At 40.4% G+C, this 27,480-nt stretch overlaps 2 protein-coding genes across 2 annotated transcripts; one reads left to right on the top strand and one right to left on the bottom strand.

Moving 5' to 3' along the window:
- Positions 1-6,944: 6,944 nt before the first annotated feature.
- On the bottom strand, positions 6,945-10,875 carry LOC141347307 (caspase-8-like). Its single transcript, XM_073852316.1, has 5 exons — positions 10,794-10,875; positions 9,796-10,127; positions 9,590-9,695; positions 8,357-8,855; positions 6,945-8,242 (listed from the first exon to the last, which is right to left on the bottom strand). Exons 2-5 carry the CDS (start codon positions 10,102-10,104, stop codon positions 8,116-8,118), a joined length of 1,041 nt encoding a protein of 346 aa, XP_073708417.1. The 5' UTR covers positions 10,105-10,127; positions 10,794-10,875; the 3' UTR covers positions 6,945-8,115.
- A 415-nt stretch (positions 10,876-11,290) lies between these two features.
- LOC141346887 (dystrotelin-like) lies at positions 11,291-26,225 on the top strand. Its single transcript, XM_073851845.1, has 14 exons — positions 11,291-11,309; positions 11,407-11,481; positions 11,594-11,789; positions 11,872-11,957; positions 16,645-16,745; positions 16,823-16,894; positions 17,023-17,186; positions 19,411-19,522; positions 19,695-19,825; positions 19,908-20,043; positions 20,144-20,217; positions 20,334-20,484; positions 25,062-25,551; positions 26,122-26,225. The coding sequence occupies exons 1-14, from the start codon at positions 11,291-11,293 to the stop codon at positions 26,223-26,225; spliced, it is 1,911 nt and encodes a 636-aa protein (XP_073707946.1).
- Positions 26,226-27,480: the final 1,255 nt, after the last annotated feature.

A 27,480-nucleotide genomic window follows, 5' to 3' on the forward strand; every position in this document is an offset into this window, starting at 1 on the left:
AGAGAGACGGTAAGCGTTTTAGCTCTTTGGAGAAGCTTCTCACCCTTCTGTCCTTTGGGGCTCGTTTATAAAGCAGATCTCGCCGTGATCGATTGGTCCGTGTTGAGCAGTTGCAGGTGTTCCTGATGAGTTGCCAGGGCGACGCTGATTGTTCCTCGGGACTCCCGCCACACTCCCCCCCCCCAAGCGACGTCCTGGTTCTGGAGGAGAGAAGAAAAGGGGGAGACCGGGGGTGGGGGGGAAGTGACCCCTGACAGACCTGCGTATGCTGCCCAGGACCGAGAGAGTCCGTCTGCGTTGGTGTTGCTGGTGCCGGCTCGGTGGCGCACATCGAAGTGGAAGTCCTGGAGCGAAAGGAACCACCTTGTGACTCTGGCGTTCGTGTCTTTTGCTCGGGCCATCCACTGTAGGGGGGGCGTGATCTGTAAAGAGAGTAAAATGTCGACCCAGTAAGTAATATTTTAGCTCCAGGACTGCCCACTTGATGGCGAGGGCTTCCTTTTCCACGGCCGCGTATTTCCTCTCGGCCTGGGACAGCTTACGGCTGATGTACATGACAGGATGCTCTTCTCCCTCCTGGACCTGGGAGAGCACGGCTCCCAACCCCGTGTCAGAGGCATCCGTCTGGAGCAAGAAGGGACAGCCGAAGTCTGGAGCTCTCAGGACGGGTTCCGTGGTCAAGGCTTCCTTAATGCGTGTAAAGGCCCGCTCCGCGTAATCATTCCAGTGGACCCGTTCTGGCTGTCCCTTCCTGGTCAGGTCCGTCAGGGGGGCAGCTATAGAGGAGAAACTGGGGATAAAACACCGGTAATAGCCCACCAACCCCAAGAAGGCACGTACCTGGGTCTTGTTGGTGGGCCGGGGGGTGTCCAGGACGGCCTTTACTTTGTTTTCCTGTGGTCGTATGAGTCCTCTCCCGACCGTGAACCCCAGGTAGCGTGCTTCGTTGTAGGCTAGGTGACACTTACGGGGGTTGGCGGTCAGCCCAGCCCGACGGAGCTCGGACAGCACCCTGCGGAGCCGCTCCAAGTGGTCCTCCCATGCCTCCGAGTGGATGACTACGTCGTCAAGGTACGCCGCCGCGTATGTCTGATGGGGGCGAAGGACGACATCCATGAGGCGTTGAAATGTTGCGGGTGCCCCGTGCAAGCCGAAGGGAAGGGTCCGGTATTGCCAGTGGCCAGACGGAGTGGAGAAGGCTGTTTTTGGTCGGGCCTCGGAGGAAAGGGGGACTTGCCAATAGCCTTTTGTCAGGTCGAGTGTTGTGATATACCGGGCCCTTCCCAGGCGCTCCAGGAGTTCGTCCACTCGGGGCATGGGGTAGCTGTCGAAGGCAGAGACTTCATTGAGGCGCCGGTAGTCATTACAGAAGCGCAGGGTGCCGTCTGGCTTCGGGACGAGGACGATCGGGCTGGACCAAGGGCTCCGGGATGGCTCAATTACCCCCAGTTTGAGCATTTTTTGGACCTCCTGCTCTATAGCCTGCCGGCGGGCCTCTGGGACTCGATAGGGCCGTTGCCGGACGACGACGCCTGGAGGAGTGTGGATGTCATGGGAGAGGACGTTAGTCTGGCCGGGGGTGTCGGAGAAGACGTCTTGGAACTGACCGACCAGGTGCCGCAGCTCCGTCTTCTGGGCGGCCGAGAGGTTAGGGTTGGCGTCCACAACCGCGGGCTCTTGGACGGCTAGGGCGGCCACTTGGTCTCGGTCCCCGACCCATTTCTTCAGCAAATTGATATGATATAGTTGTACAGCCTGTCTTCGGCCGGGCTGTCTTACTCTGTAGTTCACCGGGCCGACTCGTTCCTCCACTGTATAGGGTCCTTGCCATTGTGCCAGGAACTTACAGGCTACGTTGGGGACCAAGACCATCACCTTGTCACCTGGGTGGAACTCCCGCGGTTGGGCCGCCCGGTTGTACAGACGTTGCTGGGCTTGCTGGGACTTCACCAGATGTTCCCGGACTAATGGCATGACGCGGTCGATTTTACTTCTCATATCTTGCACATGCTCAATGACGGTCCGGTAGACTGCCGGCTGCTGCTCCCAGGCCTCTCGGGCCACGTCGAGGAGGCCGCGGGGTTGCCGTCCAAAGAGGAGCTCAAATGGGGTGAACCCCGTGGACGCCTGGGGAACTTCTCGGACTCCGAACAGCACATAGGGGAGGAGGAGGTCCCAATCTTTCTTGTCCTCAGCAGCTACCTTCCGCAACATCTGCTTCAGGGTCTGATTGAACCTCTCGACGAGCCCGTCGGTCTGAGGGTGGTAGACTGATGTGCGGATTTGTCGTACCTTCAGCAGCCGGCAGAGGTCAGCCATTAGCCGGGACATGAAGGGCGTTCCCTGGTCGGTCAGTATCTCTGACGGTAGCCCCACCCGGCTACACAGCAGGAACAGTTCCCGGGCGATGGATTTCGCGTTGGCTTGGCGTAGCGGAACGGCCTCCGGATACCGGGTGGCGTAGTCTACAATGACGAGGATGTGCTCGTGGCCCCGGCCAGACCTCGGCAACGGCCCTACGATGTCCATCCCGATCCGCTCAAAGGGCACCCCAATGATGGGTAAAGGGATGAGTGGGCTGGGGGGAGGTTTCCACGGGGACGTCCGTTGGCATGCTGGGCAGGCCTGACAGAACCTCTTGACCTCTGCTTCGAGTCCCGGCCAGTGGAATCTATCACGGATACGTTGCACAGTATTCTGGGCGCCCAGGTGTCCAGCCATGGGGTGAGCATGCGCCAGCTCCAGGACTGTCTCCGTTTTCTCCTTGGGGACAACGAGAAGACGTTTTACCTCCCCCCGCCGCTCCGCGACACAGTACAGCAGACCGTTTTGCACGACGAAGTGTGGGAGAGGGTGAGGGGCCGGAAGGACGTCCTGGCCTTCAAGGACGCGTACTTGCCGCCAGCAGTGTTTCAGCCTGTCGTCTTCCTTTTGGGCTCTTCCAAAGTCTCCCCCACCCGTAACCTGCTGGAAAACATTATGGAAAAGGTTAGTATCACGGGCGGGGGACTCACCCTCTCTCCCACTGTCGGTTGTTAGCAGGCTGTGTGGACTCTCAGACCCCCGCGACGGCTGGCGACGTAGGCGTCGGCGTGGACGGGCGGGCTGTGTGGTTTCGGCTAGGGCGGCCTCCAACCCCGGCCAGTCCCGTCCCAGTAGCAGCAGCACAGGTAGGTCCTTGAGGACGCCAACTTCCAGAGTCCAGGCTTTACGACCTTTGTGGAAGGTGAGAAGATTAGTAAATACCTGGCGGGTATCTCCGTGGACACAAGTAATGGGCATTACAGCTTTGGGACTAGGCCGGGGTTCCAGCGTGCCGGGCCTTGCTAGGGACACGGCACTTCCTGAGTCCAGTAAAGCTTGACAGGAGCGGCCTTGAATTGTCACCGTGGTCATCGGGGCTCCACGGGGGGTCCTGCGGTGAACCACACAGCCCGCCATCCAGGGCTTCACAGGCGGAGACGGTGGGTCCGTGGGCATCGGTTCGTCGCGGGGGCTGGACGGTCTGCGCACTGGTCGTGGGATGCCCTCTGGCGGCCGTCGCTCCTGGGGCACCCTCCGGGGAAAAGGCGGCGCTCGCTCCCCGGCCTCCCGATGATAGGCTGCGTCCGCCAGTTCGACCGCCTCGACGAGCTCTGCGATGGACTTTGGGCCCCGCATGCCGGCAGCCTGCCTCATCGAGCGCGGGAGCGCTCTCAGCATCCGGTCAACCACTACCCGCTCGGCGACTTGGGGGGGGGACGGCGAGTCCTCTAGCAGCCAGTGTTCGGCTAACCACATCAGATCGGCGGCTTGGGTGCGTACTGGCAACCGCGCTTTGAATTCCCACTCATGGAAGCGCTGGGCGGCAGTGGTCGCTGATAGCCCTAAGCGGCCTAAAATTTCTCTTTTCAGTTCATTATAATTACTTTGAGAAGACGCAGGTAATGAAAAGTAAGCACGCTGAGCTTCCCCCGAAAGCAACGGTGCCAGTAGTGCAGCCCAAGTACCTCTAGCCCAGCCCTCTGTGCGAGCAACTGACTCAAACATTTTGAGGTAAGCCTCAATATCATCATCTGCGGTTAGCTTGGGTAAAAGCCGAGCAGCAGTGACGCGGGGATCAGGTAGGGGAACATGTTGAGCGGCTGGTAGTCGTAGTTCTGCTAAATAACCTTGAATTTGGCCATGTTGTTCGGTCAAAAGCTCAAAACACTGTTGCTGGCGGACGCTAACCTCTGCCAGCTGTTTCACAATGTCCTCCATTCTGCCGGGGAGGAGCGCGCCTGAAAAACAGAAAAAACCGGAAGTGAGAAACGAGGCAAGATGGCGGTGTAAACAAAGAGTGTCTTGTTCGTCGGCTTCCCAGGCCCGTCACGTTGCCTGCATTCTCCACCACCTTGTGGCCGGGCGGGGAATAGCACGACAGAACAAGAGGTCTTGGTGAGCCCCGGAGGGTGCGTTTATTGAAAATAGTGCAGAAGTGAAGGAGATAATACGGGGAAAGGGCGATGTGGCGTCTTCGGTGCTCGGTGTCTCGTGAATCCTCTGTCCCTTCGTGCTCTTTGGTGACTGTGGCCAGTGAGGGGTGAGTGCAGGAACGTGCGGTCACCCCGAGTGAAAGCGGTCCAGGCTGGGTGCGGCCCAATCGTCACGGCGAGTCTGTGAAAGGAACGATAGAGAGAGACGGTAAGCGTTTTAGCTCTTTGGAGAAGCTTCTCACCCTTCTGTCCTTTGGGGCTCGTTTATAAAGCAGATCTCGCCGTGATCGATTGGTCCGTGTTGAGCAGTTGCAGGTGTTCCTGATGAGTTGCCAGGGCGACGCTGATTGTTCCTCGGGACTCCCGCCACACATTTCCATTAAAGCTCTGGGGTTTGTAGCATAATAAAAGAAGAAGGAAGGAAGTTTCTTACTCTTCGAAACCATCTGTTTGCTGTAATCTCACTGTTTTATACAAGGAAAATCCAGGAACAAAATAACAGAAACTGAACTAAGCAAACCAGCATAACAAGCTAGGAAGGACAGGACTAGATCAAGAGCACATGAAGCACTAAGGTTATATGTACAAACAGAGCTAATAGACTAACAAGAAAACAAGAAATGCCTAGATGACAATCAAGGAACTGAAAGATGAGGAAAACTAGAGAAAAAAAAACTACAAACAGAACAGGAAACAGGAACACAACAAAAATACAAAGCAAGAGTCCAAACAGACACAAGATATGTAATAGTTTTCAAGTTCAGACTTATTTGAGGTTCATAAACCTTTTGACCAGTCGATCAATTTACACTTTGAGTGAAGTTAACTGTGGCAAATTCAGTTGAATGGGTATGATTTGGAAGGCAAAGGCACATGTTTTAATAAAAGGTCTAACAGCTGAAAATGCATATCAGAGCAAAAACTCTGAGGTAAAAAAAAAAACAGCTTGTAGAGCTCAGAGACTAGATTGCATTAAGCCACACATCTGGGGAAGAATTCAGGAAAAAAAATCACAAAGGCATGTAGTCTCTGTTACCCTTAACAGAAATGGTTTGAAACAACCAGGACTCTTCCTGAGCTGGCCTCCAGGCCAAACTGAGCAATTGATGAAGAACCCGATGGTCACTCTTGTTGAGCTCCATGATCATATATGCAGATGGGAGAAACTTACAGAGGGCAAACATCACTGCAACACCACCGATCTGGGCTTTATGTTGGTGTGGCAAGACTCAATCCTCTCCTCAGTGAAATTTGCGGGGGAAAAAAAGCACCTAAAGGACCCTCAGACTGTGAGAAACAACATTCTGTGGTCTGATGAACCTCAATTCTAAGCAGCATGTTTAAAAAAAACCAGGCACTGCTCATGACCTGCACAGTACCATCCCAAAAGTAAAGGGTTCTGGTAACAGCCTCATAAAAACCCAATCCAGAGCATTGAGAACCTCAGACTAGGCAGAGGGTTCACCTTCCAATAGGACAATGTTCCTAAGCATTCGGCAAGAGTGGCCTATAGACAACTTTGTGAATGCCACAGCCTGGGCTTGAACTCAATCAAACATTTCTGGAGAAACCGGAAAAGGTCTACCAGACCCCATCCGAGCTGACAGAGCTTGAGAGGTGAAGATGTGAGGAACAGAATGGCAGATAATTGCTAGAGGTTGATGTGAAAATCTTGTTGCATCATTCCCTAAAAGACTTGAGGCTGTAAAGGTGCTTCAGCTAAGTCAAGTCAATTCGAGCTTTATTGTCATTCTGCTACATGTGTGGACATACAGTGGAACGAAATGTTGTGCTTTGCAGGACCACGGTGCTACATAAATAAACAAATATAACCTCCAACACAAGACATAAGAGCAATTGTTTAATCCTATACATAGCTAATTTACTGAAACGGTAATCTAACTATACATATACTATAAATAGCTAACTATACAAATAACTTGAGACAGACTATACAAGTTCTTTACATAATGCTATACAATATTGTGCAAGATATTGTGCAAAAGAGGTATTAAAGTTAAAGAAACGAGTAGTGCAATATGGCTTGTGGTGCATTCACAAGTAAACATTTGGGTTATCTTGTTGAGTCTTTGTAACTTGGAGTGTTTGTAAGAAAGTGTCTGGTGCATATAGAAGGAAAAAGTGTGTTTTTCACAGTGTTTTTAAGTACTGAGTTAAGGGTACGAATACTTATGTAATGTACTGTACTTATTTCAGTTTTTATTTTAAATTTTTTTTTTCAAGTTGTGACAATTCTGTTTTTGGTTTGTCATTATGGTGCATGGAGTGTAGATTGATGTGAGGAAAAATAAATTTACTGGATTATCAGTATGGTAAAAATATGTGTTTATGTTACAATTAGTATATAATTCCAGTGCATGTTAGGAAGCAGATAACTGTATCATGTGAATCAAGATAGGAGAAAACCAACAGGCTTTGTGTCTTTGATAAAGCACCAAAACAATCTCACACTATATGACAAAAATGGTAATTTAAATGTTTTTAATTTTATTGATGGTTATGACAAATCAAAAATTACCATATTTAAAGATCATTTCATTATAAAATACCTGGATGTGTATGTAAACTGGATACAGAAAGAACATTAAAATAACAGTACAAAAATTAGTGTAATCTGCAAAATGCAGGATTTTCTTTTATATCAAAAACCTACTTAGAAAACATCTTACAGTTTTTTACAGACGCTAGGACACACTTCTCAATACTTAGGTCACTTTTGCAAAACACTTCACACAGTGAGCACAACAGAAGTCTATGTGGGCTAAACTGAGGATCAATTATCATTGTTTTGGCACAAAATGCATTCAACGACTACATCATCTTCAATTCTTTTCTCACTCAGACACAACAACTGCCAAAAATCTTTGTACGTACAGGACATTTTGCACGTGCTTACATACTGTTTTCAAAACTGTTAAACTTATGTTCAAAACAATAACATAATGCAAAACTGAATAAGACAGCAAAATTTTATTGAAACATATTTCAAATCTAAAAATGCAGTTTAACCAGCCCCAGCTGATTATCATTGTAGATATACATCTACACAGGTGTTACTCTTTCAATTTCATTACAAAAGGGGACAACTGCTGAATAGGTTTGTATTGTGATGTAAACATGGACATATTGACGAATTCTGCATCATGTGATTCATTCCAGTAACATATATTGCAGTTATAAACAATATATTTTGCAGTTATAAACAGAGATGTGTCCGTGTTTTACACAAGAAAACAATGTGTAATGCTACATGTTGTTAGTGTTTTTTAGGTCATTGTTTTGTGGGTGACAAAGTGTGTTTGTCGGCTGTCAACCTTTGCTAGTGTTCTGGAAGAAGGAGTTTATTTGAGTTTATTGTTTATTTTGAACTGTTTTGCCAAGCTGAAAGTCGGTTAGGAGAATTGTGTGAAGAGTTTTGCAAAAGTGACCTAAGTATTGAGAAATGTGTCCTAGCGTCTGTAAAAACTGTAAATGGCTCATGATTCCCTTGAAGTAAACAATTTTGGTAAAACTTTAAGAAATCTTTAAGAACATAAACAAAGATGGGAATGTAATAGTAAAGATTCCCTTATAAACTATCCTTTAAAACCATAATGCATATCGAGCAGTGCTGAACACAGCAAGAGCTTTCAGTGGTTCACACTGGCAGAAGGACCAGCTTCATTCTCATGGCGACTTCTTGGACAGGCATCTGTTTGGACTTGATTCCCAGACGGCTAACCTCATCATTCACAGAAAGCAGGATTGTCTGGATGTCTGTCCCCCTAAAAACATACAAATAAATAAAGAATATATATTTTTGGGATAATATAGTTCTGATTTTGTCCATGCAATGAACATAAAAATGCTGCAATAAAAAAAACACATTACAAACTCACATTGGACAATGTTTCTCTAGGTTTCGGCAAAGTGATTGAATAAACCAGGAGCCTTCTTTTGAATCTCTATAAGAATAGTAACCATCAGTGGTTGACCTGGCAATAAGGAAATCCGTGTCGGATGGGATTGTGATATCAAAATCACCACCATCCACCTCCATCTCTGACTCTTCATCTTCTGGACCATCCGTTTGGACTTGAACACGTTTTTGATTTTTTCCCCCACGACATGCCTGTATGAGAAACAGCTTGGGTTTGCCGGCTAACCCCTTGCAGTTAATGCCAGTGAAAGGGTCCCGTATTTGATCAACAGAAACAACTGCATCATCGGTTCCATGGACTCCTTCTCCTTCGCCATGGGAGAGGATGCAGCATACAAAGCAGTCGCCATCTACTGTCTCTCCCAAGTTCTCTAGGAGATTCTTCATCTCAGCTGCGGTTTTATTTCTGTGCTCCACCACCTCAAACCCCAGCCAGCGGAAAACTTTGGCAAGATACTCTGGGGTTGAAAAGAGAGAATATGAGCAACTCCATCAATCTAGCTGTACAAATAATAATAAAATGGATGCTAAAGGAATATTTCACCCTAAAAATGTTCTCACCCTCAGGCCATCAAAGATGTAGATGAGTTTGTTTCTTAGTATTACAAAGATTTGGAGAAATTTAGCATTACATCACTTGCTTGCTAATGAGTGCCGTCAGAATGATAACATCAAACATCAAATATCAAACATCTGATAAAAACATCACAATAATCTACAAGTTATCCATGCAATGGCAGTCCATCAATAAATGTCTTGTCGCAGCTAAAAGCTGCTTGTTTTTAAACTGTTTAAACTTTAAACCATTGCTTCCAGTTAAAATACAACACCTCTATCCATAATAGTCATATAGTCACAAGCGGAATATGCACAGATCGTTTACAAGCAAAAACAGTCCAAACATGTTTATGGATTTGGCCAGAACCAATGGTTTAATGATAGATTTGTTTATTACAAACAATTGTTCACTTCACAAACCATTAACTGATGGACTGGAGTTGCTTGTGGATTATTGTGAAGTTTTTTATCAGCTGTTTGGACTTTCATTCTGACAACACCCATTCACTGGTACACAAATGTCTCCTATATCTTGGATGGCCTGAGGGTGAATTTCATTTTTAAGTGAATTATTCCATTAAAGTATCTTATGCTAAGTAACTAAATTCATCAAAAATAAAAAATACAAACTAACCTTGGTCCTTATCTGATCCCGTTCTTTCTTTCGAATTCTTAAAACTTACATTATTGATAATCACACAGGTACCACGTGGATTTCGTGTTATTTTGTATTGAGAGACCTGAAATGAAAGCACATATGCACATCAGTGGAACAGAATATACTTGACTGCTGCATTTAGACTACGTTGAATCTTTCAATGTGAACTTTACCACCGGCACTGGAGAGGTCATGGCTGGAGAAGCAATAACAGCATGATCCTTTAATGTTGGAAAAATGTCCAATATATCTTCCTGTCTTAAAATTTCTATAAACTGGCAACAAATTTTCTCCCCCCTATTCATGAGTTTGTCAAGTAGGTTGATGACTTTCTGCTGTCTGCTCGAAATATCTGAGAGGTTATCGTAGTCATGTGACGAAATAAGTTGAGCCTGCTGCACATACTGCAAGATGATATCCACGTTTCCAGATAAAGTATTTATGAGGAAAACTTTATTTTGGCGAATTCTGTTAGTTTCTTTTTTGTCCATGGTGCAAAATCAACTCTGAGGATCTGGAGAGAAGAAGAAGAGAGATTAGTTTATGACAGTGAGCAGAGTATCTTCAGTACAGTAAATTGTTCACATTCACTTCAAAGCAAAGATACATGCTATACTATAATATACGGAGTTACAACGCAGTCACTAAACTAATAATAGCTAACAGTACTGATATGGACTAAGTGAAACAAAAGCTCTGTTTATACATTATTAACACTAAGTAATACAAACCAGGTAGGCGGCAGCAGCTTGTGCACGCAAGTTTGTAAGTTGTAAGGCTTGATGTTCACACAAGGATAATTTCATAGCGTTCAGGTGAGCCATATATTCACTATTGTTTTTTTTTTTTTTTTCAAATCGATTCATAGTTCGATATAGGCTACAATTTACAATTATGTGGTTATGGTCTTAATATTAAATGGACCGGTTTACAATTCTTTGAAAAGTAAATCGTTAAAGACGAAACCGGTTTGTGGAGCGTAATAGTAGAACTATTTTTCTACTTTCGTTTTCTTTTATTGCTATGAACACAAGCAAACTACCTATTTAAAGTACACTTATACCTATTTATACACATTGAAACCTATTTAATTTGGAGTTATAATAGCATAGACGCATTAAGATATGTTGTTGTTAATAAATAGTATGCTACATTTGCCATTTTAAAGTAAAACACCCACCGTCTTGTCAGATGTGCTTTTCCCTCTAAAATCGCGTGGCCGTGCCTGCATCAAAGCAGTGGTTGCCAGATATTCTAGGTTGCCAAGTCTTCTGTTGGGTTGACTGCTGTAAATAGTCAATGAAACAGTTATAACCTTTAGGAAAATATTTGAAGACAACCTTTTTGAATTCGTTTTAGTATTTTTGGCTATTTTATTTATTGCAGTTTTATACAGTAATTGTAACAATGAAAATAAAAGACGAAATAATAATAACATAACAAGTACATATTAGTCATACCTGTATATATAGTCATGTAACAAATACCCAACATATTCTCCCTCATTAACACCAAGTTATGAAAAAAAGGTTTCAGAGTAGCAAAGTAATTACAATAATGCAAGATAAAATTATATTTTAGAACAAAAAAATTATATATATTTTTTTTTTTATTGCTTCTTTATTTATTTATTTTTGTCTAGAAATAAACTCCTGGCTTATCGAGCAGTGAACTGTTATGGATTTGGATAGCATTGGTAAGACTGATAATAATAAAAAGAAGTTTTTTTCAGTTAATGCAATTGCAGTTTTTTCTGGTCTTTTCATGTGTCATTTCATGTATCTATTCCATAGAAGGTCTAAACGACGTTCGTCCTGCAGTGTATCGAGCTGCTCTAAAGCTTCGCGCATTGCAAAAACTATGTCAGAGTGAGTTTTTCCATGTTTACTTTCACGTGAAGTACAGCTGGATGCATTAATATGATATTATCTCATCCACCTGCAACATCTCATAGTGCATCTGTTTCTTTTCAAACTTCAGTGCACCTGGTGTCACTGCAGGATTTGCACCCAGTTTTAAACATTTTACACAGTTCTGGGGAACCAGTTAGTCTTGCTCAAGAACATGTACAGCAGCATCTAGAAGAGCTGTTCCAGAGCATTTCACATAAACTTGATGAGGCGGTTCCTGAAGCCACAGATCAAACCACCAGGCTCCTCTTTAAACTGTTTGACAGGTGAGGGGTAACTAGATTTGGCATTATATACACTGTTTTTGTATTTAAGTAGGTGTATTTTAAACTTTCTGCTTTCTTTTAGAGACCAAACTGGTGTTATTCTGCTCAGGTCAGTGGAGGCCGCGCTGATCGCCCTCTGTGGAGACACTCTCTCAGCTAAACACAGAGGTCTGTTCCACATTCAATTAATAAGCTAGCAACATGCTAATCATGCTAACAATATGTTAATCATGCTAAAAATGTGCTAGCAACATGTTAACATTTTAAAAACATGCTAACAACATGCTGCTCATGTTAAAACATGCTAGCAACATGTTAATAATGTTATAAACATGCTAACAACATGCTAATTATGCTAGACAAATGATAAAACACGTTAGCAACATGTCTATAATGCTAGAAGCAAGCTAGCAACATGCTAATCATGCCAACAATATGTTAATCATGCTAAAAATGTGCTAGCAACATGTTAACATTTTAAAAACATGCTAACAACATGCTGCTCATGTTAAAACATGCTAGCAACATGTTAATAATGTTATAAACATGCTAACAACATGCTAATTATGCTAGACAAATGATAAAACACGTTAGCAACATGTCTATAATGCTAGAAGCAAGCTAGCAACATGCTAATCATGCCAACAATATGTTAATCATGCTAAAAATGTGCTAGCAACATGTTAACATTTTAATAACATGCTGAAACATGCTAGCAGCATGTTAATAATGTTAGAAACATGCTAACAACATGCTGTTAGAAACATGCTAAAACATGTTAGCAACATGTCAATGATGCTAGAAGCAAGCTAGCAACATGCTAATCATGTCAACAACATGTTAATCATGCTAAAATGTGCTAGCAACATGTTAACATTTTAATAACATGCTAACAACAAGCTACTCATGTTGAAACATGCTAACAACATGTTAATAATGTTAGAAACATGCTAACAACATGCTAATTATGCTAGAAACATGCTAAAACATGTTAGCAACATGTCTATAATGTGAGAAGCAAGCTAGCAACATGCTAATTTTGCCAACATGTTAATCATGCTAAAATGTGCTAGCAACATGTTAACATTTTGATAACATGCTAACAACATGCTACTCATGTTGAAACATGCTAGCAACATGTTAATAATGTTAGAAACATGCTAACAACATGCTAATTATGCTAAAACATGTTTGCAAATACTAATCATGTTACAAATAAGCTAGCAACATGCTAATATGTTAGAAACATGCTATCATGTTACCAACATAATCATGCTAGAAATGTGCTAACAGCTTGTTAACATTTTATTAACATGCTAACAGCATGCTAACCATGTTAAAACATGTTAGCAATATGTTAAAACAGCTAGAAACATGCTAATAATGCTAAAGCATGTTACACATGCTAAAAACATAACAACAATGCTAATCAAGCTAGTAAAATGTTAGCAATATACTAATCAGGCTAAAACATACTAGCAACATGTTAATCAAGCTTAAACATGTTGAAACATGTCAGCAAAATGTTAATAATGTTATAAACAAACTAACAACATGCTACCCATGTTAAAAACATGTTATCAACAAGCGCATCATGCTAAAAACATGTTACCAACATGTTAACTATGCAAAAAACAATATCCTAATCATGATAGAAACGTGTTAGCAACAAGCTACTCAGAAACATACTTGCAACATATCAATGCTTAAAACATGCTTGCAACATGCTAGCAAAATGTTAACAATGTTAGAAACCAGCTAGCAGCAAGATAGCCATGTTAAAAACATGTTAGCAACATGCCAACAACATGTTAACCATGCTAACATCATTATAACAATATGCTAATCATGTTAGAAACATGTAGGCAACATGCTAGTCATGCTAACAACATGCCAATCATGTTAAAACATGTTAACAACATGTTAATTGGGATAAAAACATACTAACATTAATCATGCTTAATCAATATATACTAGCAACATGTTAACATTTTAATAATGTGTTAACAACATGCTAATAATGTAATAGCAACATGTTAATAATACTAGAAACATGCTAAAAACATAATAATTATGCTAAAATGTGTTAACAATATGTTAATTATGCTGTAAACATTCTAGCAACATGTTAATGTTAAAACATGCTAACAACATTCTAATCATACTAAAACATGTTGGCACCATGGTTATCATGCTAGACACATGATAAAACATGTTAACAACATTCTTATCATGTTAAAAACATGCTAGCAACACATTAACAGAATGGTAGTCATGTTAAAAATGTCCTAACAATATGTTACAAACATGCTAAGTATACTAAAAGATGTTAAGAGCATGCTAATAATGCTAAACATGTTTTCTAAATGCTAATAATGCTAGAAACAGGCTAACAACATACAATCCTTGCTAAAACATGTTATCAATATGTTTATAATGCTGGAAACATGCTAACAACATGCTAATTATGCTAAAACATTCTAGCAACATGTTAATGTTAAAAACATACTAGCAACATTCTAATGATGCTAAAACATGTTGGCAACATGCTAATCATACTAGGAACAGGCTTACAACATACAATCCTTTGCTAAAACATGTTATCAATATGTTAATAATGCTAGAAACATGCTAACATGCTAATTATGCTAAAACATTCTAGCAACATGTTAATGTTAAAAACATACTAGCAACATTCTAATGATGCTAAAACATGTTGGCAACATGCTAATCATACTAGGAACAGGCTTACAACATACAATCCTTTGCTAAAACATGTTATCAATATGTTAATAATGCTAGAAACATGCTAACATGCTAATTATGCTAAAACATTCTAGCAACATGTTAATGTTAAAACATGCTAGCAACATTCTAATGATGTTAAAACATGTTGCCAACATGCTAATTATGCTAGAAACAGGTTAACAGCATACAATCTTTGCTAAAAACATGGTAGCAACATGTTAATGCTAGACACATGTTAAAACATGTTAACAACATGCTTGTCGTGTTAGAAAGATGCTAACAACATGATATTAATGCTAAAAATGTTAGCAAAGTGTTTGCTAAATGCTAATCATACTAGGAACAGGCTTACAACATACAATCCTTTGCTAAAACATGTTATCAATATGTTAATAATGCTAGAAACATGCTAACATGCTAATTATGCTAAAACATTCTAGCAACATGTTAATGTTAAAACATGCTAGCAACATTCTAATGATGTTAAAACATGTTGCCAACATGCTAATTATGCTAGAAACAGGTTAACAACATACAATCTTTGCTAAAAACATGGTAGCAACATGTTAATGCTAGACACATGTTAAAACATGTTAACAACATGCTTGTCGTGTTAGAAAGATGCTAACAACATGATATTAATGCTAAAAATGTTAGCAAAGTGTTTGCTAAATGCTAATCATACTAGGAACAGGCTTACAACATACAATCCTTTGCTAAAACATGTTATCAATATGTTAATAATGCTAGAAACATGCTAACATGCTAATTATGCTAAAACATTCTAGCAACATGTTAATGTTAAAAACATGCTAGCAACATTCTAATGATGTTAAAACATGTTGGCAACATGCTTGTCGTGTTAGAAAGATGCTAACAACATGTTATTCATGCTAAAAACATGGTAGCAACATGTTAAAAACATGCTAAAAGCATGCTAATCATGTTAAAAGCAACATGCTAATCATACTAAGGACAGGCTAACAACATACAATCCTTGCTAAAACATGTTAGCAACATGTTAATGCTAGACACATGTTAAAACATGTTAACAACATGCTTGTCGTGTTAGAAAGATGCTAACAACATGATATTCATGCTAAAAATGCTACATGCAACATGTTAAAAACATGCTAAAAGCATGCTAAAAACATGCTAATCATGTTTAAACATGTTTGCAACATGCTAGCAACATGCTAAACATACTAGAGACAGGCTAACAACATACAATCCTTGCTAAAAACATGCTAGCAACGTGTTAAAAACATGCTAAAAGCATGCTAATCATGTTAAAACATGTTTGCAACATGCTAGCAACATGCTAATCATAGGGACAGGCTAACAACATTCAATCCTTGCTAAAACATGCTAGCAACATGTTAAAAACATGCTAATCATGTTAAAACATGTTTGCAACATGCTAGAAACTTGCTAATCACACTAGGGACAGGCTAACAACATACAATCCTTGCTAAAAACATGTTAGCAACATGTTAATGCTAGACACATGCTAAAACATGTTAACAACATGCTTGTCGTGTTAGAAAGATGTTAACAACATGCTATTCATGCTAAAAACATGCTAGCAACGTATTTAAAACATGCTAAAAGCATGCTAATCATGTTAAAACATGTTTGCAACATGCTAGCAACTTGCTAATCATACTTGGGACAGGCTAACAACATACAATCCCTGCTAAAAACATGTTAGCAACATGTTAATGCTAGACACATGCTAAAACATGTTAACAACATGCTTGTCGTGTTAGAAAGATGCTAACAACATGATATTCATGCTAAAAACATGCTAGCAATATGTTAATCATGCTAAAAACATGCTAATCATTCTAGATACATGTTATCAACATGCAAACAACATGTTAGCAATGTAATAAATCATGCTAGCAATGTTATCAACATCTGAATTTTCAAACTTCAAACTTAAATGTACAACTGCTTCAAACTTATGGTCAAGGCTTTTTCAAGCCAACTTCAAAGTTTGTTCACCAACTTTACTCGTGTAGTATTTCCTATTCAGATTTTAGGACGTAATACTGTTGTTAGAATTAGGGTTAAGTTTTCGAGTCTGTGGTTGTGGTCTTTGCAGCTTTGTTTCAACTGGCTGAGAGCTACAGTGGGAATCAGGAGAATGACAGGGGCTCCATCAGTCGAAGTGCACTCAAAATCCTGCTGGAAGACCTCAGCCAGGTGAGAAGAACAGTCCAATGAATTAGACACCACTTCTAACAAATACTGGCAAATTTCTAACTAAATTGTTGGTTAAGGTTCCAGCAGTGGTTCAGGAAAACCATGTTTTTGGTCACGCTGAAGCTGCAGTGTCCTCTTGCTTCAATGGGGTATAGTATATTTTTCCAGTTTTCTTGATTAAAATAAATTCAGCTTTGATAAGCATAAGATACATCTTTTAAAACATTAAAAAACAACTTCTTCGAGGCAAAAAAAAAATACTGTATATTTCTCTCAGGTAATTAGTGCATGTGTGACCGAAGAGCATTTTATTAGCTGGCTGCAGTCAGAACCCCGGCTGCTGTTATGGCTGTCCACTCTCTACAGGATTTCAGTGAGTGAGGCTGTACAGCACAGAGTCCCCTGCCATGCCTGTAAAGCCTTTCCTATCACTGGCCTCAGGTATGCTTTTTCATAATTTTGCCATACATACTTGATAGGGTTTTAAACTTGTTTTACTGGCCCACAGCTGTGTGCATGTACAGTATATGGTGTGTAGAAAAGTGTTTGTAATATGTATACTGCTGCTCAAAAGTTGTTAAAAGACACTTTTCTGCTCATCAAGGCTGCGTTTATTGGATTAAAAATACAGAACAAAACTGTAATATTGCGAAATGTTAATGCAATTTAAAATAGTGGTTTTCTATTTTAATATACTTTCTAATATAATTAGAAATATGATGCAAAGCTGACCATCATTACTCCAGTATTCAGTGTCACATGATTCTTCATAAATCATTCTAATACTCTCATTAATTATCAGTGTTGGAAACAGTTGTGCTACTTAATAATTTTTTGGAACCTGTGATACTTTTTTTAGGATTCTTTGATAAAACATTAAAAAGAACAATTCTGACTTTTTTCCTCAGAAGTGTGATATAAACTCACAATAGCGACAAATAAAGTCAGAATTTGCAGATTAAAACTCACAATTTTGACTTCTTTTTTCTTGCAAAAGCGAGTTTGTATCTCGCAATTCTGACCTTTTTCTCACAATTCTGACTTTTTATTCCATAATTGTGAGTTTTGAAGTCAGAATTGTATGATATAAAGTCGTAATTCTGACTTTTTTTTCCAGAATTGTGATATAAACTCACAATAGCAACAAATAAAGTCAGAATTTGCAGATTAAAACACAATTTTGACTTTTTTTCTTGCAAAAGCGAGTTTGTATCTCGCAATTCTGACTTTTTTCTCACAATTCTTACTTTTTTTCTATAATTGTGAGTTATGAAGTCAGTACTGTGTAATATATAGTCATAATTCTGACTTTTTTCTCAGAGTTGCGATATAAACTTAGCCTAGAAATCTAGACGCACCCTAGCGGCAGCAAAAATTATTTTGCAGCCAGGTGGGTCTAGACACTCTCAATAGACCTTCTAGCTGCAAAAACCCAAATTGGGTCAGGCCAATCACAACGCGTATAGAGTAGGCGGGGCGGGCTTAACATATGATGACAGAGTTGCGACGGCTGCTTGAAAAACAAAGAATGGCAGCTGCAGCTGTCGAACAGCGGTCTTTCGAATCGGCTTTGGCCGCGACTCTGGAGGACTTGGAGTTAAGTTTTTCTTTAAGAAACGAGCAAAGAACGGCACTTAAGTCTTTTTTAAAAAAGGAAGATGTGTTTGGAGTTTTGCCGACTGGATACGGAAAAAGCTTAATATACCATATATGCTCTGATTGGTTGAAGCGCTATCCTATTGCGTGCATAGGGATTTTGAGAGACAACCGTTTATCCCGCCCCTCGGAGTAAGCCGCGTCTATGGAGAGTTTCCAGACTAAACATCTTGATGTAAGTCTGGCTCGCCAGGCTAATATAAACTCACAAGAGCAACAAATAAAATCTGAATTTGGAGATTAAAACTCACAATTTTGACTTCTTTTTTCTTGCAAAAGCGAGTTTGTATCTTGCAATTCTGACCTTTTTCTCACAATTCTGACTTTTTATTCAGTAATTGTGAGATATAAACTCGCAATTGTGAGTTATGAAGTCAGAATTGTATGATATAAAGTCATAATTCTGACTTTTTTCTCAGAATTGCTTGTTTTTTTTAACGATAAATACTTTGTTCAAAGTTTGGGGTCATTAAGTTTTTTCTTTCTTTCTCTCTTTCAAAGAAATTAATAGTTTTATTCAGCTTGGATGTGTTAAATTGATAAAAAGTGATAGTCAAGACTTGTTAGAAAAGAAATCTATTTTGAAAAAATGCTGTTATTTTTTACTTTTTACATCAAAGAATCCTAAAACAAAGTATCACAGGTTCCAAAAAAAGTTTCCAACACTTATAATAAAAGTAATGAATCAGTTTATTAGAATGATTTCTGAAGTAATGGCTGATGAAAATTCAGCTTTGCATCACATAAATAAATTATATTTTAATGTATATTAAAATAAAAAACTGTTTTTTTGAATTGCAAAAATGATTCATAATATTACTCTTTTCTATATGTTTGATCAAATAAATGGAATTTTGCATAAGAGAGTTAAAAAAAAAAAAAAACATTAAAAATCTTACTAATCCCAAACTTTTGAACAGCAGTGTATGTTTCAGGGTTATCACTGTTAACTAAAAATAAAAACAAACGGTAGATTATAATGATATGACCTGGTATGATCTTTCCATAGGTATCGCTGTTTGAAATGCCTGAACGTTCACCTGTGCCAAAGCTGCTTTCTGACTGAGAGACGCAGCAGAAAGCACAAGCCCACTCATCCTGTACTGGAGTATTGCACTCAGGTGAGCAAACGAAACATATTACCGCACCAATATAGTTATCATTATATATTTAACATTCTCTGCAGTTAATTAGTTTATTACTTACTTTCCATATAATTGACAGCCCTAGAACACTCATTCTCTTTTAATTATACTATACATATTTTGTTTACATATACTATGGTTTGTTCAGCCATCCTGGAAGGAGTCGATGGCGTCTCTGGCCTCCAGCGCTCGACACGCTTTGGTACCTCGACACACTCGGAGAGAAGCAGAGAGGAAGCGAGCCCTGAGAGCAGTTTCCAGTGCAGAGCTGCAATACAGGTGCACATTTTGTTTGTACATTCTGTGTTGGTACATATTTAACAGCATACAGATGGTTTCATGTGTCTATGTGTGTCTGTAGTGCTCCTTCTCCAGCGCTGCACTCTGTAGCAGATCCAGATATACGTAATGCTCCTGAAACAGGTCTGACTGCCATTCCTCCTGCGGTTAGAGTAGAGACTAAATGCCTGCAGACAGAAGAGACAGAGATCCCTGAGGTAACTTACCTGCTTTGTTTTGCAATACAGTGCAACTAAAGTAAGATTTGACATGACAAATGATTCCCCCGGGGATTTTTGTATGTTTACGGTGTTATAGAGAGAAACAGCTATTCTCCAAAAAGACCTCAGTGTTACTCAGAAGGCCATGAGGGATCTGCAGAGAGATAAATGGTGGGAACTTTGTCCAAATAAATATTTGAGTATACAAAAATGGGAGTTTTGTGTGCCATGTTTTTGTAATTGTATTTTTATATTGGGCCTCATTTTGTTTGTGATGTTTTGATTAGGCTCCTGGAGAAAGAGTTTCAGGTGTGGAGAGTTGCAGCCCAGTCAGAGCATGATTCTCTGGAGGACAAATGTACTGAGCTGAAGACCATGATGGAGGCACTGAACCAACATAACCAGCATCTGGATGAAGAACTGGACAGAGTCAGACATGTGAGACCCATGTGGCCTCATAAGGAGGGCAGTCCATATATATCTATGAGTTTATGCACAGATTTATACATTTATTATCAGTAGGCCTACATCCAATTTGTTTAAATCTCATTTCACATTTTAACTACTTAAATGTTGCTTGTTCCACAGCTATATTTTAATGATGTTAACCCTTTTTAATGGAATACATTTATGAAGATTTATGCTAAATTTGACAGTTTTCTAATATAAATGATTTTACAAATATGAATTTATTAAATTATTTAAAATGTAATAAATGTAAATAGGCAATATTAAACTATGCCATGATTTTATAATTGCATAAGTATATGTGTCACAGTCAACCATTCCCAGTCATCCGACTACCATAGAGCACTAAATTTCTCAGCATTCCTTTTGTGACAGAAGACCAACCCATACAACAAAATGACTTGGGCTGAGGACCGGCTCTGCAGTGTACGACAGAATGATCGCCTCCTGGAATGATATGTGGAGGAATTCGTCAAGCTTTCTCGCCTTTCTCACGCTGGCCTGACGCCTCGCTATGTGCTGTTTTTCAGATGGGACTGGATAAGAATACTGTTCATTGTAGTTTTCCTGTATGTGATTTCTCTTTGATCTAATTAATCAATCTCATTTTGTATTTACATGGCTCTGACCTAGAAGTAAAGAAGGTCAGAGGTAATAAGTGTCAGTTTCGTCCAGTCCCTCCTGAAAAACAGTGGGTCTCGCCAACTCACCCCGTGCCGAGATCCTCCACATGCCAGACCATCAACCGCGACAACTAGGGATGGGAATTGATAAGATTTGTACGATTCCAATTCCATTTTCGATTCTGCTTAACGATTCGATTCTTTATCGATTCCCTTATCGATTCTCATATGGAAGAAAAGGGACAACAAATTGTTGATTAGCATAGTTAAACTGTCTCTGTTTGGGGCTTTGTACTTAGGGTTGAGAATCTTTGTCATCTCCCTAGAAAATATATAATGGGAATGAATGAGTCCTGCAGTTTTATTAGCCGAGGACATGCTAACGTTGTTGATGCTGCTGCCGCTGCTGGGTTGAGAACTGTTAGTCCGGAGCAGATTGAAAACGCAACATTCTTTTATTGTTATTGCATGCTGTGTGCGCAAATGTTTTAGCATGTTAGTAGTATTTCCTCCCTTTGAGGAAATATCTACGCTGCAAGTATTGCAAGCTGCCCTATTTTCGTCTTTTTTGGTGAAATACAACCAGACTTTTGAGCGTTTGTTCCGCTTAGCGTAAGCTACGCAACGTGCGTAAGTTACGCAATGCGCGTGATGACGTCATTCGTGCCCACTGGAATCGTTAAGGGAATCGTTTGCAAATTTTGCAAACGATTCGATGGAATTGAAACACTGGGAACCGGTTCTCAACAAGAACCGGTTTTCGATTCCCATCCCTAGCGACAACTCCACTCTTCCTGTGTTTCCCCCTGTCCGTAAATTGGTTTCCAACTGCGCTGACCTGGGGGCAAAGTTAATGGACCCATCTATTTCATCAGTCCGGTCAGGGCTAAAATCTGCCTCCCTTCCTCTGCACCCAGCCACCTGAACCGTGCCGGTCCTCAGCCTAGGTACGCTGGCCATCCAGCCCTCAATGAGCACCCATGCACGCCGGTCTCTGAGCACCAATGCACGCCGGCCTCCAAACAGCCTGTAACATCTGAGTCACCTGTCCGAAGGACCACTATGTCCGATTCTGTCGAGCACGAGTCCCAGGCCGAGTGGGCCATCAAACTGGAGCCCCTGGTCAAGACAGTCACCACTTCAGTTTTCGCAACCAAGAAGGTTGTCACGGGCAGGAGTGCGGTTCCATGTCCTAATGAGTCCGGTTCTCTCGTCACGGGCAGGAGCGCCATTCCATGTCCTAAAGAGTCCAGTTCCCTCTTCATGGCCAGGAGGGCCATTCCATGTCCTAATGAATCCAGTTCCCTCATCAAGGCCAGGGGAGCCATTCCATATTCTAAGGAATCCAGTTCCCTCATCACGGCCAGGAGCGCCGTTCCATGTCCTAAAGAGTCCAGTTCCCTCTTCACGGCCAGGAGCGCCGTTCCATGTCCTAAAGAGTCCAGTTCCCTCTTCACGGCCAGGAGCGCTGTTCCATGTCCTAAAGAGTCCAGTTCCCTCGTCACGGCCAGGAGCGCCATTCCATGTCCTAATGAATCCAGTTCCCTCGTCACGGCCAGGAGCGCCGTTCCATGTCTTAAAGAGTCCAGTTCCCTCGTCACGGCCAGGAGCGCCGTTCCATGTCTTAAAGAGTCCAGTTCCCTCGTCACGGCCAGGAGCGCCGTTCCATGTCTTAAAGAGTCCAGTTCCCTCGTCACGGCCAGGAGCGCCGTTCCATGTCTTAAAGAGTCCAGTTGCCTCATCACGGCCAGGAGCGCCGTTCCATGTCTTAAAGAGTCCAGTTCCCTCGTCATGGCCAGGAGCGACGTTCCATGTCCTAATGAATCCAGTTCCCTCGTCACGGCCAGGAGCGCAGTTCCATGTCCTAAGGAACCCAGTTCCTTTGTCACGGCCAGGATAGCCGTTCCCTACTCTAGTGAATCCAGCTTCTTTGTCACAGCCAGGCGTGTCACTCTTTCAGAGCGCCCTCCAGGATTAGTCCTTCCTGAGCAACCTCCTGAATGGCCAACGCTACCTTGGCTCACATCTACCTCCATCTGCTTCGCCTCTGTTGCTCGGTCCCCAGGAGTCATCAGTCCTTCCTCCACCATGACTCCTCCCTCTGTCGGATCCGTTGGGGCTACCGTCACGGCTGCGGCTTGTGTCTCGCCTGGCTCCTCCTGCTCCGGATCCCTCCTGTCTCCTCCTTGGCTCCTCCTTTCATCACCACCCTGGACTCTGTTTAGTCTCCTCCTCCCAGGAGTCCAGCCTCTGCCGAAACCTCCTTCGGCAAGACTCACTCTGTTTTTGTTGTCCAGCCACTATCCGCCTCCATGTCTCCTTCCTTCAAGTCTTCCATTCTATGCCGCGGGGTCGTGCCTTCCGGGAGGGGGGAGTAATGTCACAGTCACTTGTCTCACCAGCCACGGTCACCCATTCCCAGTCATCCAACTACCATAGAACACTACATTTCCCAGCATTCCTTCTGTTACACACTTGCTCCTCATCCTTGATCACTTGCACCTGCATCCACTTACCTGCACCACATAAAAGGCACACTCACCTCTCACTCTAGGGCTGGTCTCAAGGTCCTAACACTGGAGCTTACCTGTCTCTTCTCATCTGCCTGGATCTATTCGTTGTGCTAGAAGGAAAAGGACTATTGAACAGATAAGACTGTGAACTTTTGCCAACCACGCTTCCCATTTACTTTCACTGCATTCATTGATGTCTTTCGTTGGAAGCTTCTGAGTTTATTTAAATAAACTGCATTGTGATTGAAACTTATCTTGCCTTAAAAATTGCCTTTTTTTCTCAGAATTGCGACATAAACTCACATTAGCGGCAAATAAAGTCAGAATTTGGAGATAAAAACTCACAATTTTGACTTTTTTCTTGTAAAAGCGAGTTTGTATCTCTTGTTTGTATGACTTTTCTTCTCAGAATTGTGAGATATAAACTTACAGTTGCAAGTTACGAAGTCAGAATTGCGTGATATAAACACAATTTTGAATTTTTTCTTAGAATTGCGATATAAACTCAAAAAAGTCAGAATTTGGAGACAAAAACTAACAATTTTTACTTTTTTCGCAAATGTGAGTTTGTATCTTGCAATTCTGACCTTGCAATTCCTTTTCTTAGAATTCTAAGATATACACTCACAATTGTGAATTATGAAGTCAGAATAGCATGGTATAAACTCAATTGCAATTGCGAAGTCAAAATTGCATGATATTAAGTCACAATTCTGACTTTTCTTGAAACTGCGATATAAACTCAATTGAGACAAAGTCAGAATTTGGAGATAAAAACTTGTTGTAATTTTGACTTTTTTTCCACAAATGCGAGTTTGTATCTCGCAATTCTTTGATAAAACGTTAAAAATAACAGCATTTATTTAAAATAGAACAATTGCGAGTTATAAAGTCCAGTTTTAAGGGAAAAAAGATTTATATCTCACAATTCTGACTTCACTCGCAATTGCATGTTATAAAGGCAAAATTGCGAGATATAAACTCGCAATTTTGAGTGAGAAAAAGTCAGAATTGTGAGTTTATATGTTGGAATTCTGACTTTCTTTCTCAGAATTGCGACTATTTCTCAGAATTGCAAGTTTATATCTCACAATTCTGACTTTACAACTCGTGACTGCAAATGTATCTCTTGCAATTCTGAGAAAAAGTTAGAATTGTGAATTTATATCTTGAAATTCGAAAAATTCTGATTTTATTTCTCTGAATTGTGACTTTACTTCTCAGAATTGTGAGTTTATTTCTCAGAATTGATGCAAACTCGCAATTGTGAGGGAAAAAAGTCAGAATTGTGAGATAAAAAAGTCGCAATTACCTTTTTTATTTTTTATTCAGTGATTGAAATGTGCTTCCATACTAAGTATTACCAGTTTTATTTAAATTAAAAAAAAAAAAAATTCTGTCATTGTCACAGATATTGACTTTGAGGGACAGAGACCAGCTCAGACCTGACTTTCATTCCCATTCGAACCTTCAACCTGAACATGACGACAGCATTAGTGAGAACAACTGGACACAACCTGGATGTTTAAAACCTCAAGACAGCTCCAGTGGAGAAGAGGAGGTTGAGGAGGGGAGAGAAACATATCCAGAAGGACGGATAGAAGTGGATGAGGAAACTTTTTATGAGGTATCAGAAGACATCTCCACAAACCTGGATGACATAGAAGAGGATGTCCATACAGCTTCAGGGCAACAAGAGGGAGTTGTGGAGGAGCGGCTGCAGGAGGAAGAGGAGGAGCTACAGCATGAAAGACAAGATGTTTCTTTACTTACTCAATCCATGTCTGATTTAGCTCTGGAAGAGCATTCAGACTCAGATGACTCAGAGATGGATGAGGAAGAGGAACTTTGTGAGCTTGTACAGCGACTGCGAAATGAGCTTTCTCTATATACAGCAACAGGTTTGTGCAGTCATTTTGTTTAAAGTTAGTTACATATTCAAAATGCAATATATGTTTTAATGTAAATATGCAACACTGGACCACAAAACCAGTCGTAAGGGTCCATTTTTTGAAACTGAGATTTATACATAATATTTGAAAGCTGAATAAATAAGCTTTGCATTGATGTATGGTTTGTTAGGAAGGGCAATATTTGGCCAAGATAAAACTATTTGAAAATCAGGAATCTGATGTTGCAAAAAAAAAAATCTAAATATTAAGAAAATCGCCTTTAAAGTTGTCCAAATGAAGTTCTTAGCAATGCATGATACTAATCCAAAAAGTTTTGATATATTTACGGTAGAAAATTTACTAAATATCTTTTTGGAACATAATTTTACTTACGATTTTTGGAATTTTGACCCATACAATGTATTGTTGGCTATCGCTACAAATATACCTGTGCTACTTAAGACTGGTTTCGTGGTTCAGGGTCACATATTTATGATTATATTATTAAATTATTTAAAATAATAATAATATGAAGTAAATATATATTTTTGTGACCAATTTTCGTTTTCTTTCCATCAGGGTCGGTCAGTCTGCAGAAAGAAAAGCTAATGACGGCAGCAGAGGGAGTCAGAGATTGTGTTTCTCATCTTGTCACTTCTGTAAAGACCAGCAGTTTGGAATGATGGCAGCCAACTGCGGGTAGCAAAATAACTTTCCCTTACTTGCAACCAATACAAGCCAGTTTCCAACTCTCATAACATCACAAGGTTAAACGGATAGTTTGCCCAAATGTATTACCCACCTTCATGTTGTTCCAAAGGAAGGTAGTAAATACACGGGTTTGGACGACATAAGGGTGAGTAATTCATTGACAGAAGTTTCATTTTTGGGTGAACTATCCTTTTAATTATAACCCATACGAATAAATGACCAAAACATTACGATTTTGTCTAAAAATATATAAATAATCAAATCATATTAAAACTAAGCAAAGAGCCACAACATATATGTGACCCTGGACCACAAAACCAGTAAGTAGCACAGGTTTATTTGTAGCAATAGCCAAAAATACATCGTATGGGTCAAAATTATTAATTTTTCTTTTATGCCAAAAATCATTAGGTTATTAAGTAAAGATAATGCTCCATGAAGATATTTTGTAAATTTTCTACCATAAATATTTCAAAAGTAATTTTTTATTAGTAATATGCATTACTAAGAACTTCATTTGTACAACTTACAACTATTTAGATTTTTTTTGCACCCTCAGATTCAAGATTTTCAAATAGTTGTATCTCGGACAAATACACAAATGGAAAGTTTATTTATTCCGATTTCAGATGATGTATAAATCTCGATTTCAAAAAATGTACCCTTAAGACTGGTTTTGTGGTCCAGGGTCAAATATAGCAAAAAAATACACAGTTTGATTAGAATAACTGATACACAGTAAGAGAACAGAATGGTAGCCTATGGATTATAATTATAAGTAGATAAGTAGGTTATTTAAAAGAGTTTTTGAAATATAATTATATAAATATGTAACATTTGAGATAAGCAGAAAAAACAATATCAATTTTACCTGATTTTACATGTGCATATAGGTTAAAATACATGATGTAGGACATAAAATTAAAAAACTAATCTTCTGATACCATTACCAATAAATGTAATAAGAAGTCTGATACCATTACCAATAAATTTATAACATTTAGTATTGATCAATAAGTGACCTATAGTTAATGATTCTATAGTGAATTTATATGCTGTTTTTTAATAGGTTTTAATACTAGACATTTTGAATGTTTTTTAATGAAATATATTATACATAAAAAGTCAGAATTGTGTGATATAAAGTGACAATTTTGACTTTTTTCTCAGAGTTGCATGATATAAACTCACAATTGTGACAAGTAAAGTCAGAATTTGGAGATAAAA

The sequence above is a fragment of the Garra rufa genome, chromosome 12 (genome assembly GCF_049309525.1).
Source record: "Garra rufa chromosome 12, GarRuf1.0, whole genome shotgun sequence".
Taxonomy (NCBI): domain Eukaryota; kingdom Metazoa; phylum Chordata; class Actinopteri; order Cypriniformes; family Cyprinidae; genus Garra; species Garra rufa.

What these genes read in the sequence shown, in the direction of transcription:
- LOC141347307 (XM_073852316.1), bottom strand. Translation starts at nt 10,104, where the DNA reads ATGGACAAAAAAGAAACTAACAGAATTCGCCAAAATAAAGTTTTCCTC. An exon ending in GGGATCAGATAAGGACCAAG is followed by an intron (nt 8,856 to 9,589) that starts GTTAGTTTGTAT and finishes TTTCAACCCCAG; the next exon opens with AGTATCTTGCCAAAGTTTTC. An exon ending in CTAGAGAAACATTGTCCAAT is followed by an intron (nt 8,243 to 8,356) that starts GTGAGTTTGTAA and finishes GTATGTTTTTAG; the next exon opens with GGGGACAGACATCCAGACAA.
- LOC141346887 (XM_073851845.1), top strand. An exon ending in AGTGCAGAGCTGCAATACAG is followed by an intron (nt 19,826 to 19,907) that starts GTGCACATTTTG and finishes GTGTGTCTGTAG; the next exon opens with TGCTCCTTCTCCAGCGCTGC. An exon ending in TTCTCTATATACAGCAACAG is followed by an intron (nt 25,552 to 26,121) that starts GTTTGTGCAGTC and finishes TCTTTCCATCAG; the next exon opens with GGTCGGTCAGTCTGCAGAAA.